Below are 12,193 nucleotides of genomic sequence, written 5' to 3'. Positions count from 1 at the left end.
TGATGCCCCTGAAAATTTTGAAAAGGTGGTTTTGTTATTTTTTTAGTTTGAGGTAGATTTCCATGAAAGTATTCTTTTATTTCATTTTTGCTTTAGATTATTTGCCAACAGTCTTAATATCAGTGAAATAGGGGCAGCACGGTGGCACAGTGGTTAGCATTGCTGCCTCACGGCGCTGAGGACCCGGGTTCGAATCCCAGCCCTGGGTCACTGTCCGTGAGGAGTTTGCACATTCTCCCCGTGTCTGCGTGGGTTTCACCCCCACAACCCAAAGATGTGCAGGTTAGGTAGATTGACCACGCTAAATTGCCCCTTAATTGGAAAAAATAATTGGGTACTCTAAATTTTAAAAAAAAATCAGTGAAATAGCATGTATAATGAAAACAAATGCTATAGAAACACTCCTGTTCCTGACTTCAATCCAACAGAAAGAAGACTTATCCTTCTCCAAGTCCACTTTCCCTCATAAAATTTACACTTGAGTTACACCTTCATCAACGCTGACAGCTGTCCTTGGGCATTTGACCAAGTGACAATTCTTCCTGTGTAAATCATGATAGTTAACCAGAGGCTGTTCTTTGATAACATGATTCAATACAACGCTCATCATTCTTGATTAATAAGGGGTTCAGGGGTTATGGGGAGAAGGCAGGAGAATGGGGATGAGAAAATATCAGCCATGATTGAATGACGGAGCAGACTTGATGGGCCGAGTGGCCTAATTCTGCTCCTATGTCTTATGGTCTTATAGTCTTATACATTGACAAGGAAGCCATTCAATAGCCAACAGGAATTAGAATGCTGACTAACTTTTTTCACTCCTTATCCAGGAGCCCGTGAGATCAATCATAGTGCAATCCTACTATTATTGACTGATATCTAGAAATCAATGCAGGCAAAATGTTTCACCTTCCAGATTTGTATGACTCAATTCTATGCTCCACCCATCTTTAGATTCATTAAAGGGCATCTATTTATTTATTTCCAATTATAGCTCCACTTTTCTTGAAGGTATGAAAATATGCTGGGCATAGTTCCATTGGCGCAGAAAGCCCTTTGATACTTGAAGGAACCTTCTTCAGTTTGAGCTTTGATGCTACTTGCTGGCAGGATATTTGACTGTGCACGACATTCCAGCTAAGACCAACCCATTAGGCTCGGACTGGAAATTGGGTTGAGGTTGCCCAAACACATTTCTTGTGAATCTCTTACAACTTTCTGAGAAATTAGGCTTTCAAGATTGAATTTTTAGTCTCCAAGGGGGATGGGAATGGAGTCGGAGGGGTGTGCAATTTTGCACTGTCAGCTGGTGTATTGGTTCCTTGACTCCATCCAACCCCTGGTGCCGTTTTCCTGGAGGTGGGATGGGGGAGTGGCGGGGCTCCCAGCCCGTGAGCCAATTCGGCGAGCTCAAGGCCAATTAAAGCTTATTGTTGGTGGCCACTGGAACTTAAGAGTCGGCCTCTCGGGGCCTGGATGTGTAGGGGAGCAGACCAGCTACCTGGGAGTTACCTTTCCATGACAGAGTGCAGGGGCGGAGGTGGGAGAGGGGTGGAGGGGGGGGGGGGGGGGGGGGGGTGCTGTGTTTCATTTTTTAAAAATGTAGTTTACTACCAACATGTATCAAAACAGGTTACAACACATAAGCACCCCGGGAAACATACTTCCCAGCATCAACTGTACAGTCTGTACAATATCTTACCCTTTTTCACCATCCCCACCTCCCCTGGGACTGTGTTTCATACAGGCTGAAGCCGACCCCTCCACCCCACCCAACCATGACCCCCATTGCATCAGCTGCCTTGTGGAAGGCATTTTTTATTTGACATTTTAAAAAGTTTCAAAGCCCGTGCCTCCATCTTGGCATATCCTTCTCTCTCACTTACTTTGAAAGGCCAGCTTCTGCTTCTTCTGACCTGGAGGGTGTCCTATTGACCCTTCAGCTTTGACAGTCCACGCACTGTCCTTAATATGACACCGAACCTGCAATCTGAACACTAATTCAACTAATTTCTGACCCCCATTCAAGCCCAATGGTGAGTTCCTGAAGTCAACAGGGAAAAAAACTTTAGTAACTTGAGGAAACCAGTGGTAGTGGAACACGGATTTATTGAACTTGCCCACTTGCTTCCTTGGGTCAGAAGGTTTTAAGAAAGGCTTTGACCTTTCAGTGATCCGGGCCTAGATATAGCAGGTGGGCCTCACTTCCGTGATTCAGTTCAGATCAGCAGACCAAACTGCAATATTCTGCCCGACCTTTGAACCCAGCGCTTGACCATACCCCTCCACTGTTGGCCCTGTGCAGAACAGGCAGAAGTTCAATCCCACACATGTCCCTATGTAAACTTTCAGCAGCAGTCTTGCCTATTGTTGGCACTAAGTTTGGTAGGGTTAGCAGCAGCTGTTTCTGGTAGGTCTGACTGTGGAGCAAGTGCAATGATCGTTGGCATGTCAAATTTCAGGGTCGGTGTTTTTTGCTGAGCATCCAGACCTGCGAGACGTCTGGTTCAAATTGTAGCCGGTTGTGAATTAGCTGCTCTCAATCTTAGTGAAAGTATGCCATGATGTGGAGTTGCCGGCATTGGACTGGGGTGGGCACAGTAAGAAGTATTACAACACCAGTCCAACAAGCTTGTTTGGACTCACTAGCTTTCGGAGCACAACTCCTTCATCACTCACCTGATGAAGGAGCTGTGCTCCGAAAGCTAGTGATTCCAAACAAACTTGTTGAACTTTAACTGCTGTAAGACTGAGAGAGTTGACTGTCAGAAATCCTGACTTAGGGATGGAAAGTCACGAATTCAGTGTGGTGATATAACCACTGTAGTTATGTGTACTTGCAGTAGGGGGATGTATGCCTGTATCTGTAATACAGGTTCCTCCGGTAAGCTCCTGCCGGCTAGCTCCGCCCACAGGGAGCTTGTGTATAAATATGCGTGTGAGTCACGCAGACCTTAGTCTACAGTTGCAGATGGAGGAATAGCATCGCACAGCAATAAAGCCTCGATTGTACTAGCCTCTCGTCTTTGAGTATAATTGTTAGCGCTACAATTTATTGCTGTGTGATTTTCCGTTCACCATGGACATCAGAATCAAGCCTGACCATCTGCAGCTGGATCCGCAGTCGCCTCACGCCAGAAAAGACTTTGTTCACTGGCTTGCAGTCTTTGAGGCCTACATCTCTTCAGCGGACCCTCCCCCGACGGAGGCTCAGAAAAAGCAACTCCTGTACTCCAGACTTAGCTCCAGTGTCTTTCCGCTAATTCGAGATGCGACTGACTACACCACAGCTATGGAACTGCTCAAGGAGAATTATGCACAGTCGGCGAACACCCTGTTTGCGAGGCATCAACTCTCTACTCGCGTCCAGCAGCCGGCTGAGTCGATTGAGGACTTCTGGAGGGCCCTTATACCTCTGGTACGAGACTGCGACTGCCGGGCCCTCACAGCCACGGAATACTCATGTGCGATGCCTTTGTTACAGGAATTGCATCGGACCCCATCCGGCAACGACTGCTGGAAGGGGCCGCCCCGACCTCGCGGCCGCAAAGGCTCTGACATTTTCCATGACGGCCGCCTCCCGTAGTGCGCGATCTTACTCCGCTAGCCGCTCGGCCCACCCGTCCTACCCCTCGTGGACCCCGCAAACGGCCCCCCAGGCCCACCCGTCCTACCCCTTGTGGACCCCGCAAACGGCCGCCCCTGCGCACTACGCCTGCGCTGCCCGCCGCACCGCGCTCCCTGGGGGGTCCCCACTGTTTCTTCTGCGGTCAGGAGAAGCACCCCCGCCAGCGCTGCCCGGCCCGCACAGCGACCTGCAAAGCTTGTGGCAAGAAAGGCCACTTTGCAGCGGTGTGTCAGTCCTGGACGGTAGCCGCTATCGCGCCCCCGGTCCCCTCGCCTCAGCCGCTCGCTCAATGGGCCCCGCCGTCCGCTTCCCCCGACCCCACGTGCGATCAGTGGGCACCGCCATCTTCATCCACCACCGCCATGTGCGTTCCATGGGCGCCGCCATTTTGTCCCGACCCCACAACGTGCGCTCCATGGGTGCTGCCATTTTACCCACAGATACTCCAGACACCGCCGTTTTGTTCTCCCCCGGGACGGGGCCACGGGACACGGGTCGCTACCGCTCCTCGTCAGACTCATCTGACTCGACCGCCGATCGCCAGGTACTCGCCTCCGTTACACTCGGCCAGTCCCGTCCTCGCAACCTGGCACCCTCTTCCACATCGGTGCTGGTCAACGGCCACGTGACCTCCTGCCTCATCGACTCCGGGAGCACCGAGAGCTTCGTCCACCCTGACACGGTAAGGCGCTATTCCCTTGCGGTCCATCCCGCCAACCGGCAGATCTCTCTCGCCTCCAGGTCCCGCTCTGTCCCGATCCGGGGTTTCTGCCTGGTTAACTCACTGTACAGGGTGTGGAATTCGACCGTTTCCATCTGTACATTCTCCCCGACCTCTGCACTTCATTCTTACTAGGCCTGGATTTCCAGTGCAATCTCCAGAGCCTCACCCTCAAATTCGGCGGACCCCTACCTCCCCTCACCGTTTGCGGCCTCGTGACCCTCAAGGTCGAGCCTCCCTCACTTTTTGCCAATCTGACCGCAGATTGCAAGCCCGTCGCCACCAGGAGCAGACGGTACAGCACCCAGGACAAGACCTTCATCAGGTCCGAAGTCCAGCGGCTGCTTCGGGAGGGTATCATCGAAGCCAGCAACAGCCCTTGGAGAGCCCAGGTGGTAGTGGTTAAGACCGGGGAGAAGCACAGGATGGTCGTGGACTACAGCCAGACCATCAACCGGTATACGCAGCTCGACGCGTACCCCCTCCCCCGCATTTCTGATATGGTCAATCAGATTGCACAGTACCGGGTCTTCTCTACTATTGACCTGAAATCTGCCTATCACCAGCTCCCCATCTGTAAATCGGACCATCCCTACACTGCCTTCGAGGCAGACGGTCGTCTGTACCAATTTCTTAGAGTTCCCTTCGGCGTCACGAATGAGTCTCAGTATTTCAGCGAGAAATGGACCGAATGGTTGACCGGTATGGACTGCAGGCCACCTTCCCGTACCTCGACAATGTCACCATCTGCGGCCATGACCAGCAGGACCATGATGCCAACCTTTCTAAATTCCTCCACACCGCATCGTTCCTTAATCTCACGTACAACAAGGAGAAGTGCGTGTTCCGCACAGACTGCTTAGCCATCCTCGGCTACGTAGTCCAAAACGGACTACTGGGGTCCGACCCCGACCGTATGCGCCCCTTCATGGAGCTCCCCCTCCCCCACTGCCCCAAGGCCCTCAAACGCTGCCTTGGGTTCTTTTCTTATTACGCCCAGTGGGTCCCACAATACGCGGGCAAGGCCCGCCCACTTATCCAGTCCACACATTTTCCCCTCTCAGCCGAGGCACAACAGGCCTTCGCCCGTATTAGAGCAGACATAGCCAGGGCCGGGATGCACGCAGTAGACGAGACACTGCCTTTCCAAGTAGAAAGCGACGCTTCAGATGTCGCACTTGCCGCCACGCTGAATCAGGCATGCAGACCCGTGGCATTCTTTTCACGCACCCTCCATGCCTCCGAAATTCGGCATTCCTCTGTTGAAAAGGAGGCCCAGGCTATTGTTGAAGCGGTGCGGCACTGGAGGCATTACCTGGCCGGCAGGAGGTTCACGCTCCTCACTGGCCAATGGTCGGTAGCCCTCATGTTCAACAACACGCAGTGGGGCAAGATCAAGAATGACAAAATCTTGCGGTAGAGAATCGAGCTCTCCACCTTCAACTACGAGATCTTGTATCGCCCCGGCAAGCTCAACGAGCCCCCAGACGCCCTCGCCTGATGTACATGTGCCAGCGCACAAGTGAACCAGCTCCGTGCCTTGCACGAGAGCCTTTGCCATTCGGGGGTCACTCGCTTGTACCATCTAATCAAAGCCCGCAATCTGCCCTACTCCGTCGAGGAAGTACGGACAGTCACCAGAGACTGCCAAATCTGTGCCGAGTGCAAGCCGTACTTCTACCGGCCAGATCGCGCGTGCCTGGTGAAAGCGTCCCGCCCCTTTGAACGCCTCAGCGTGGACTTCAAAGGACTTCAGGGTGGACTCCCCTCCACCGACTGGAACACCTACATCCTTACTGTGGTCGATGAATTTTCTAGGTTCCCCTTCGCCATCCCATGCCCGGATATAGAACATAGAACATAGAACAGTACAGCACAGAACAGGCCCATCGGCCCTCGATGTTGCACCGAGCAATGACCACCCCACTCAAACCCACGTATCCACCCTATACCCGTAACCCAACAACCCCCCCCCCCCTTAACCTTACTTTTTAGGACACTACGGGCAATTTAGCATGGCCAATCCACCTAACCCGCACATCTTTGGACTGTGGGAGGAAACCGGAGCACCCAGAGGAAACCCACGCACACACGGGGAGGACGTGCAGACTCCACACAGACAGTGACCCAGCCGGGAATCGAACCTGGGACCCTGGAGCTGTGAAGCATTTATGCTAACCACCATGCTACCGTGCTGCCCTAAGAAAGGAATATGACGTCTGCCACCGTCATTAAGGCCCTGGATTCCATTTCCGCCCTGTTCGGTTTCCCCAACTACATCCACAGTGACAGGGGATCCTCATTCATGAGTGATGAGCTGCGTCAGTTCCTGCTCAGCAGGGGTAACGCCTCCAGCAGGATGACCAGGTACAACCCCCGGGGAAACGGGCAGGTAGAGAAGGAGAATGGGACGGTATGGAGGGCCGTCCAGCTGGCCCTACGGTCCATGAACCTCCCAGCCGCTAGCTGGCAGCAGGTCGTCCCTGACGCGCTCTATTCCATTTGGTCGCTACTGTGCACCGCAACTAACAGTACACCCCATGAACGTGTTTTTGCCTTCCCTCGGAAGACTACATCCGGGGAGTCGCTCCCGACGTGGCTCACGACTCCGGGCCCAGTCCTTCTCCGTAGGCATGTCCGGCACCACAAGGCGGAACCCCTAGTGGACAAAGTACGCCTTCTCCATGCCAACCCTCAGTATGCCTACATGGAGTTCCCCGACGGCCGCCAGGACACAGTCTCGCTCCGGGACCTGGCTCCCTCAGGTGCCGATCCCATGCCCATGCCCCCTTCTCCCCCCGTGCCAACCTCCTTTTCCCCGGCGCCCCCCTATTCGTCCCCACCAGGTCCATCCCTCGTCCCCCTGCCCACACTGGAGGACACGGAAGATTTTGGCTCGCTCTCGGAGTCATCCCGCCATCAGCCAGCACCAATATCGCCAACACCTGCACCATCGTTGCCATCACCGCCTGTGCCAATGTCGCCACCACAGCTACACTGATGACAGCGGAACGTTCGACCGTCGATTCCGCTCAACCTGTAACGTGCTAACCGGATGGACTCTTGGTTTTCTTTGAGTGGACCCTCTTGTAAATAGCTCATTCTTTGTATTATAGTTACACGTCACCCCCGCCGGACTCATTTTTTACAGGGGGTGAATGTGGTGATATAACCACTGTAGTGATGTGTACTTGCAGTAGGGGGATGTATGCCTGTACCTGTAATACAGGTTCCTCCGGTAAGCCCCTGCTGGCTAGCTCCACCCACAGGGAGCTTGTGTATAAATATACGTGTGAGTCACTCAGACCTTAGTCTACAGTTGCAGATGGAGGAACAGCATCGCATAGCAATAAAGCCTCGATTGTACTAGTCTCTCGTCTTAGAGTATAATTGTTAGCGCCACAGACAGTCAGGCCCAATTTTAGTAATGGTTACTTCAGTGAGGTCGAGTAGAGAGATGGGTACCTTTGCAATCTTACTTCAGCAGAGGCAAATGCCATCAGAAACAGAGGAAAGAACATTGAAAAAAGTAGCGCTAATTCTTTTAACATCATTTACTTAATTTACTTTACTAATTGAGGCAGGAATTTTAAGATTTTTAAATACTTAGAATTAGATTGCAGGGTAAGACTGTAATTACTACATCACAAAGAAAATCGGTTTGGTTTGATTTAACCTTTTTTTTCTCCTAAGGTGCAGAAAGTCAAAAATGTAAAAAGCACAGAGAAATCGAAGACGTGCCACTAAATCTTGCAGAAACAAATCAAAACCAGAAAAAGATGGTTATAGGTAACCTTTTGGAAGAAATGAAAATCAAAATGCAGACATTTAATATGTCGCCACATAACCATGAGGAATTTCTTTTAATGACATATGATAGAGCTAAGGAGGAAGATGAAAGAGATTTTATTCAGTGGGAGCAGAACCTGGAAAGAGGGAATCCAGTAACTGGAAGACCAAGACCATGGAAGCAACAGTTTACTGAAATAGTGCGGCAATTTGTGCAAGGACAAATTCCATTATTCAAGAAAAATGATGCTGAAAACAATGTAATGGAACATGTATCAAACGTGCAGCAGGTGGTGCTGGAGGCTTTACTTTCTTTCTCAAACAAGAATGAAGTCTTTGAAATATTTGCAAAAACATATCATGCTTGCATTTTTCAACACCTTGAAAAAATTTTCCAAGCAGAGCTGGACATCAAATCTTTATCCTTTTTTCTCTTCTGGGCCACCCATACATACAAAAGGTAAGTAAACCTGTCCTTTTCTTGAGTTTTGTGGTCCTCCTCAACATAAAATTTCTGAAAAATAAAGTAAATAGCCAAACACAGTTGTAACATTTCTTTTCCTTAAGCTTTCTATGCCAGTGAGCTATTGTGCCTTATGGCAGCGCTCGCAGTAGTGCTCGCCCAAGCATATTAAATTGGCAGCAAGGCACAAGAGTCCACCTTTCTCTGGTGGTACATGACTAACCATGTCTAAATTAAACATTACCTGTTACTGTACAATTTTGTCCTCTTGGGTGGAGATTAAACGCACAGTGATTCTATGTTATTGTGCTCCCAAGCAGCAGACTGCATACATTTGCAGTGAATGCCTGGCCAAAGATTCAGGATTATAGTATTTTATCCCATCCCTGACCCATGCTCCCTACTAGTGCGGCTTCCTGCTGGGTCACAAAATTACTCCTCTAATTGATTTGTAGTTACGTGTGCACTTTTTTGTGCATCAAAGGATTCAATAACATGGTATAACTGAAGTTAGGTATTAATGAGGACAAATGCTTCAGCTATTTGATTCCATAAGACCATAAGACATAGGAGTGGAAGTAAGGCCATTCGGCCCATCGAGTCCACTCCGCCATTCAATCATGGCTGATGGGCATTTCAACTCCACCTACCAGCATTCTCCCCGTAGCCCTTAATTCCTCGCGACATCAAGAATTTATCTATCTCTGCCTTGAAGCCATTTAGCGTCCCGGCCTCCACTGCACTCCGCGGCAATGAATTCCACAGGCCCACCACTCTCTGGCTGAAGAAATGTCTCCGCATTTCTGTTCTGAATTTACCCCCTCTAATTCTAAGGCTGTGCCCACGGGTCCTCGTCTCCTCGCCTAATGGAAACAGTTTCTTTGCGTCCACCCTTTCTAAGCCATGTATTATCTTGTAAGTTTCTATTAGATCTCCCCTTAACCTTCTAAACTCCAATGAATACAATCCCAGGATCCTCAGCCGTTCATCATATGTTAGACCCGCCATTCCAGGGATCATCCGTGTGAATCTCCGCTGGACACGCTCCAGTGCCAGTATGTCCTTCCTGAGATGTGGGGCCCAAAACTGGACACAGTACTCCAAATGGGGCCTAACCAGAGCCTTATAAAGGCTCAGTAGCACATCGCTGCTTTTATATTCCAACCCTCTTGAGATAAATGACAACATTGCATTCGCTTTCTTAATCACAGATTCAACCTGCATGTTTACCTTTAGGGAATCCTCGACTAGCACTCCCAGATCCCCTTGTACTTTGGCATTATGAATTTTCTCATCGTTTAGAAAGTAGTCTATGCTTGGATTCTTTTTTCCAAAGTGCAAGACCTCACATTTTCTCACGTTGAATTGCATCAGCCATTTCCTGCACCACTCTCCCAAACTGTCTAGATCCTTCTGCAGCCTCCCCACTTCCTCAGCATTACCTGCCTGACCACCTAACTTTGTATCATCGGCAAACTTCGCTTGAATGCCCCCAGTCCCTTCATCCAGATCATTAATATATATGGTGAACAGCTGCGGCCCCAACACTGAACCCTGTGGGACACCGCTGGTCACCGGCTGCCATTCCGAAAAATAACCTTTTATCCCAACTCTCTGCCTTCTGTCAGATAGCCAATCCTCAACCCATGCCAGTAGCTCACCTCGAACACCATGGGCCCTCACCTTACTCAGCAGCCTCCTGTGTGGCACCTTATCAAAGGCCTTTTGGAAATCCAGATAGACCACATCCACTGGGTTTCCTTGGTCTACCCAACTTGTCACCTCCTCAAAGAATTCTAACAGGTTCGTCAGGCACGACCTCCCCTTACTAAATCCATGTTGACTTGTTCTAATCCGACCCTGCTCTTCCAAGAATTTAGAAATCTCATCCTTAACGATCGATTCTAGAATTTTACCAACAACCGAGGTTAGGCTAATTGGCCTATAATTTTCCATCTTTTGTCTTGATCCTTTCTTGAACAAGGGGGTTACAACAGCGATCTTCCAATCGTTCGGGACTTTCCCTGACTCCAGTGATTTTTGAAAGATCTCAACCAACGCTTCCGCTATTTCTTCAGCCACCTCCCTCAGAACTCTAGGGTGTAGCCCATCGGGGCCAGGAGATTTGTCAATTTAAGACCTTTTAGCTTTTTTAGCACCATCTCTTTTGTAATGGCAACCATACTCAACTCAGCCCCCTGACCCTCTATAATTTTTGGGATATTACTCATGTCTTCCACTGTGAAGACAGACGCAAAGTACTTATTAAGTTCTCCAGCCATTTCCTCGTCTCCCATCACTAGCCTTCCGGAATCAGTTTGAAATGGCCCAATGTCTACTTTGGCCTGTCGTTTGTTTCTTATGTATTGAAAGAAACTTTTACTATCATTTCTTATATTACTGGCTAGCCTGCCTTCATATTTGATCCTCTCCTTCCTTATTTGTCTCTTTGTTAACCTCTGTTTGTTTTTGTAGCCTACCCAATCTTCTGATTTCCCAGTGCTTTTGGCCACTTTATAGGATCTCTCTTTTTCTTTGATACATTTCCTGACCTCCTTTGTCAGCCATGGCTGTCTAATCCCTCCCCGGATAATCTTTCTTTTCTTGGGGATGAACCTCTGTACAGTGTCCTCAATTATGCATACAAACTCCTGCCATTTTTGCTCTGCTGTCTTCCCCACTAGGGTCTGCTTCCAGTCGATTTTCGCCAGTTCCTCTCTCATGCCCTCGTAATTACCTTTATTTAACTGTAACACCATTACATCCGATTTTGCCTTCTCTCTTTCAAACTGCAGACTGAACTCAACCATATTATGATCACTGCTTCCTAAGTGTTCCCTTACTTTAAGATCTTTTATAAAGTCTGGTTCATTACATAGCACTAGGTCCAGAATAGCCTGCTCCCTTGTGGGCTCCATGACAAGCTATTCCAAAAAGCCATCTTGTAAGCATTCCATGAATTCCTTTTCTTTGGATCCACTGGCTACGTTATTTACCCAATCCACCTGCATATTGAAGTCCCCCATGATCACCGTGACCTTGCCTTTCTGACATGCCTTTTCTATTTCCCGGTACATGTTGCGCCCCTGGTCCTGACCACTGTTAGGAGGTCTGTACATAACTCCCATTATGGTTTTTTTGCCTTTGTGGTTCCTCAATTCTACCCACACAGACTCCACATCATCCGACCCTATGTCGTTTAGTGCCATAGATTTAATTTTGTTCTTAACTAACAAGGCAACCCCACCCCCTCGGCCCAACTCCCTGTCTTTTCGATAGGTTGTATATCCTTAAATAATCTTTATTGTCACAAGTAGGCTTTCATTAACACTGCAATGAAGTTACTGTGAAGAGCCCCCTAGTCGCCACATTCCGGCGCCTGTTCGGGTACACAGAGGGAGAATTTAGAATTCTCAGCCGGTATGGGAATTGAACTCACGCTGCTGGCCTTGTTCTGCATCACAAGCCAGTTGTCTAGCTCATTGAGCTAAACCAGCGCGCCTGCTGATTCCGAGGTTACTCAGATTACAGAAGTAATTGGAGAAATTGAATTTCTCTTGCTTTAATGGACCCCAGGTAAAGAGAATGATTT

General features: G+C 49.4%; 1 protein-coding gene across 1 annotated transcript in view; it reads left to right on the top strand.

Moving 5' to 3' along the window:
• The first annotated feature begins 8,128 nt into the window (after positions 1–8,128).
• The window catches only part of LOC119962244 (exocyst complex component 3-like protein 2), a 56,232-nt gene continuing 52,167 nt past the window's right edge, over positions 8,129–12,193 (top strand). The window contains exon 1 of the mRNA XM_038790234.1: positions 8,129–8,598. Coding sequence (XP_038646162.1) covers positions 8,129–8,598 — 470 coding nt within the window. The remainder of the gene's footprint in view (positions 8,599–12,193) is intronic.

This window comes from Scyliorhinus canicula, chromosome 2 (assembly GCF_902713615.1).
Source record: "Scyliorhinus canicula chromosome 2, sScyCan1.1, whole genome shotgun sequence".
Classification (NCBI taxonomy): Eukaryota; Metazoa; Chordata; class Chondrichthyes; order Carcharhiniformes; family Scyliorhinidae; genus Scyliorhinus; species Scyliorhinus canicula.
The sequence above is the reverse complement of the archived record's forward strand: the minus strand, read 5'-3'. Positions and strand labels throughout refer to the sequence as shown.